The 5,255-nt window shown below is 43.0% G+C and overlaps 1 protein-coding gene across 1 annotated transcript; it reads right to left on the reverse strand.

Moving 5' to 3' along the window:
• Positions 1–489: 489 nt before the first annotated feature.
• RPL34 (ribosomal protein L34) lies at positions 490–4,178 on the reverse strand. Its single transcript, XM_085309430.1, has 5 exons — positions 4,108–4,178; positions 3,304–3,377; positions 3,109–3,208; positions 2,241–2,344; positions 490–615 (listed from the first exon to the last, which is right to left on the reverse strand). Exons 2-5 carry the CDS (start codon positions 3,366–3,368, stop codon positions 531–533), a joined length of 354 nt encoding a protein of 117 aa, XP_085165556.1. The 5' UTR covers positions 3,369–3,377; positions 4,108–4,178; the 3' UTR covers positions 490–530.
• Positions 4,179–5,255: the final 1,077 nt, after the last annotated feature.

Genomic DNA, 5,255 nt, shown 5'->3' on the forward strand with positions numbered 1-5,255 from the left:
ACGCAAGTGTGGGAATACAGCACTTGCTCCATGAAGTCAGATAATTCCACCACTTCCCCAAGATTCAAGTAACAGTAAACAAGAGCAGATACTATATGGGGAGGATGTGGTGAAAAGATGACTTTAGACTTCTGCTAGTTCTCCTCTTCTTTGTCCGACATCTCTCTTCCAGTCTATAATCATATCCTCCCTTTGTTTTTCTTTTTCAGATTGATAACTTTCTTTTTAGCCAAGTTCTCTGATAACTTCACAGACAGCTTTTATCATTAAAAACACATTGCTGGAAGTTACTCCATTCCCTCTACAGGACTAAGACAAAAATCCTGTTTAACAGAACCTTCTTGAACCTGTTAATTCCCCTGTCTGTACGCTGTCAAAGCATCCTGACTTACGATTTTTGTTGAACCAAAGCCTCGTTTGGAATTTAAAAAGCTGTGAGAAGCAACACCTTCTAGCTTTGACAAGCATGTCGAATGACCGGACACAAGGAAAAGCAGAACTTTCATTTATTGGGCAGGAAACAAATAGATTCACTTTGACTTCTGGCTCTGTGCTTGTGCCTTCAAAACTTTCACAACAATCTTCTGCTCCTCAATAAGAAAAGCTCGTTTGATTCTACAAAGAAAAAGAGTAGAGTTTTAGCATGTGCCTAAGTGAAAATACAACAAGACAGAGGTTGACAGCAGTTAGTTTTGCTGTCACTAACAATTAACATTGCATCTGTGTTAGCTCTAGAATTACCTAAAAAGAAGGTACGTTTTCAGTGTTGTCGATAAAAATCAAAAGATAGCGAGAATAACGATGTATAAACGCAGAGGTTTAAGGTTGAAGGCCTAGTGCTCATGAACTTCAGTATTAGTGTCAGGCAGGTAAGAAAACATCTGAGGTAATACCTGAAGGCTGAATAGTGAAACACTGGAAAAATTAGTCTCTTCACAAATTTCAAAGGCAAAAAGTAAAACTCCTCAGTGGCAACACTAACTTAGCAGTTCTTAAAGTAAGAATTGGTGTGACCAGTTGTGATCAGGTTTCTTCCTTACAACTGCAGGCAATTTAAGTCAGGCTGGTTATCAAAACAAGAGCAGCTCCCCTCTCAGAATTACAGCTTCTTTGTACATGAAGAGGGGGRAAAAAAAGCATCCCCCCAAACTGGCAGGTTAAGTCATGTTTAAACATCATTATTTCTGGAGGACATACAGGGCTACCACTTGGATGGATTTATGTGATAATACTCACAAATCAACAGCTTTTGATGAGTTTGAGTTAAAAGTACTAATATACCACACACACACACTCCTACCTTGAAGTATTAAAATGCTATTCTATATGCAATTAGCATGACTGGTTACAAAACCTACCAAAGATGCCTGAACAGATGCAGGAGAAAGACTTGCCAATTTTAAGTGAGAACATAATTATATAATTTTTTAGGTAGAATAAGACACAGTTCTTTCCGAAATATTCAAGAATAAAAAACAGCCTACAAAGCTCAAAGTGCTTGGGAACCTAAGAGAACACTGCATTTAACACAGAAGTTACTGCTAAGGATCCACAACGGTAACAATCCATCCTCAGTAGCACCTACAATTATTTAACTTAGAATTCACATACATAAAAATGCCAGCAATGCATTTTACAGAGGAAAAAAAACAGAATTAACTACTAACTCCAAAGATCTGCTTTGACTACCATTTACACAGATGTCATTCTTTGTAATATATATTCTTCCTCAAATTTGTCAAGGAAGTAGATGATACTGTTGTTAGTCAATAAAATTCACATCATTGAGTCCCAGTATAAGCCATCATAAGGATTAACCACAGAGATGCTTAATATGCATCAGTATTTTGATTAACAAAACAGCACAAAGGCTGCAACAGCTCAGCTGATTTTACAGTCATCTCTGCATTAGATAAATATGACAATTGAAGAGAGGTCTTTACCAATGGGCTAAATCAAAAAAAACACAACACACACACCAGAATGAACAAAATGTTTATCTGAGCTATAACACAGTAGAAATTATGAAGTACCTGACCTCTACAAAGGAGTTTCAAAAGCAGTAATCAACTCAAATTCAAGGAACAAAATTGGACACATCATTGCCAATGTGCCTCTATGTTTACCCTTTTTACTACATGTCAGTCTTTAGAGTTTTGGCCTATGTTCTGAAAATATTAAGATGTTAAAATCTCACACTAGGCAACCTTAAAAATAAAGTCAACTTTCTGTAAGTTTACCTGTCACGGACACATTTAGCACACATAGAACCACCGTAGGCTCTGCTAACATGTTTCTTCGTTTTTGAAAGCCTCATAAGAACTTTAGGACGCACAGCACGAACCTGCAAAAACACAAGTTAAGACAGTATCATAAGATAGTCCCTAATTTTGGATAATAGCCATATTAAGAAAATTCCTTTGGACACTTGTGTTTTTTCAAACACTCGTTTAAAAAACAGCAATAAGCACAATAACGTACATCTACATACCATCTTCAACATTTCCCTTAAGTTAATCTTTCCAATTCTACCATACACATTCCCCAACACATCCGTTGTTAATACAGCAGAATCTTAAAAGATAGACATTATTTGTATTTTGATCATTGTTAAGAGGAATGGCATTAAACCAAGAACACATTTTGGAAAAAACCACCATGTTAGAAGAATTCACTTTTTCTAAAATTGAAAATAGTAACTTGGTTTACACCTACCTAATAGGTCCAATTCAGACCTAAAATTTTCAATATATACATGGAATTCTAACATGAAGCTGCCTGTTACAGCATCATCTATACCTCATTTTAAAAGCTTAAGCCACCTGTGAGCTAACTTACAAAAAAAAAAACACTTCAGATATAATAGCACTGAGGATTACAATCATTACAAAAAGCACATTTAAAATTTTCAAACATTGTTTTACAAGCTAAACTTTACAACGTTCAGGTGATACAGGAAATAATTTAAGGAACAAAGATGTTCCAACCAGAATTCAGCAAGAATCAAGGAGCTGACTTCAGCATTAAACAAACATCACTTAAAAAGGCTCTTTTTACTGGAAAAAAAAATTGCTATTGCAGTCTTATGACAGTAAACCAAACACTTACACCACGAAGTCTTCCTGGGCACACACCACATGCTGACTTGGGTGCCTTCCCTACTTTCTTGGTGTAAAGGTAAACAATTCTGTTCCCAGGTGTTCGTGATCTAAACATACCAAGAAAACATCCAGTTAGTGGCACAATCACAGCTTAAACAAACAGTTCTTTTTTTTTTTTTTTTAAAAAAAAAGTCCTACTTACAGTCTGGTCTTGTTGGAAGCTGTGTTGTAGGACAACCTACGGCGGTAGGTCAGGCGCTGAACCATTTTTTACACCTGAATTATGCAAAAATAAAGCAGTACTAGTTTCAGATTCAATGTTCATAAGGAAGTTTAAATAACAGCATCATCTGTACGGAAGCACCTAGCCAAATATGAATCAGCAGCCTCTAATTCTACACTGCTGTTGAAGAAATACATAGATTTTTTTCAACACTATATAAAGAAAAAAAATACCTATCAGGATACAACAACAGACAGAACTTGATTTGCAATAAAGACTCATCTACACTAACTCAAACGCAGTTCAACATATTCATCTTGCCTAAGGGAGGCAAAACCATCCCAGAAAAATGTTTTAAACCCCAGTGTGCATACAGTCAGCTACATGCCTTTCAAACAAGGCAAGCTTTATTTGCAAGACTGAAAAAAATAAAACCGAGGCAAAGAGTACTCATTCCGCTCCCCTCAACCGTCAAATTTCAAGGTGGTCCCTGCAGCGGCAAGAGCGCCGAACACGCCCGTGCTGCAACGCGGGCCTGGAGACAAGCGCCGCGACGGCGCACCCGTACGCTCCGGGCGCCTCCCGCGGCTGCCCGGCCAGGCCAGGCCGCCCCGCCGCCGCGGGCCCCGGCCCTCCTCGGGAGCCTCCCTGTCGCGCAGGCGGCTCCAGCCCGGCGACGCCGCCCGCTGCCGCCCCCCACGGTGGCCCCGGGCCCGCCGGGCGGCGGATGCGGGCGGATGAGCGCCAACCGCCGCCAACGGCCCGCAGACACCGCCGCCATACCTGTCGCCGCCGACCCGGAAGAGGAAAGGGAAGCGCTCACGTCAACGCTGAACTAGAGGCGCCACAGGCCCCGGAAGGAATAGTGGCGCCGCGCTGCTTTACCCCTCCCCCGGCGCCGGCTGCACRGGGCGCCGCCATGCTGTACGGAGGCTGCTGCTTGGGAGTGGTCTTAGTACGGGGTTTGGGTGAAAACAGCGATTAAAAAAATTACAGGAGGTATAGCCAGGCGTGCCTTTTTTTAATATCTGTCTCCTATAATAGTTCCATCGTTTATGCAGATGTTAAATTACGTTGTATTTCTTTGTTTCAATAACACCGTCATCCCTAAGGGGGCAGAAACCGCATGTGGCCCCTGAGCAGTCCCAGCAGCGAGAGGGCTCCTGTGCAGGCACCTTCCCCCTCTTTTGCTCGTTCTCATATTTCTGTACATTAAAATCTCTCGCTCCTTCAGCAGTCTGTCCGGTGCTGCTTTCCAGCAGGCCCAGCAGCAGGATTTGCCTAGCTGGCAGGGCAGCAGCATCCGAACTGAGGTCAGTGATGCTGGAAGAGAGGAGCTGATGCAGGTGGGGACGTGGTGAACCACTACACAAACCTCTCAGCAGCAGACGCTTCGCTTTCCCTCGGCTCCTACAAACACGCTCGCTCTCCTTCCCCTTCTCCTTACCGTAAAGCTGCTTTTCTAAAACATCAGCTTTCCCAAATAAATACTTCGTCCTGAGGAAAGGCGTGCTTGCCTGAAGGAATCCCACCAGATTACATTTCGTCTCCCTGGCGTCTGTTTCAGCTCCCGTGCCGCACACGCAGGTCCCTGGCAAGCTGAGAGCGTGCTGACAAGCGTAGCGGGCCTCTTCACTTTGAAATCAGCAGCTGGCTGCAAGGCGAAGGCCCGCATTATTCACTTGTTGGCTCCCTAATGGATGCTGCTCCCATCCTGCTGCGTGGCACTGAAGCATCAAAGAAGAAGAGATTTTAAAACGTGTGTTTCAATTCCTCCTGCTCCCTGGCCTCAGCTGCTAGTGGTGGTTTCGCTCCGGCAGCTCTGCTGCGCTGCGCAGAGTCCATCCTCTGCCTCACACAGCCTGTGAGGACACGCTGCGGGCAACGGCATAACCCACACCGACGTACGCGGCCGAAGCCTTCGTTCCCTG

The sequence above is a fragment of the Rhea americana genome, unplaced genomic scaffold, assembly GCF_003343005.1.
Source record: "Rhea americana isolate MKP2758 unplaced genomic scaffold, rheAme1 scaffold_106, whole genome shotgun sequence".
Taxonomy (NCBI): Eukaryota; Metazoa; Chordata; class Aves; order Rheiformes; family Rheidae; genus Rhea; species Rhea americana.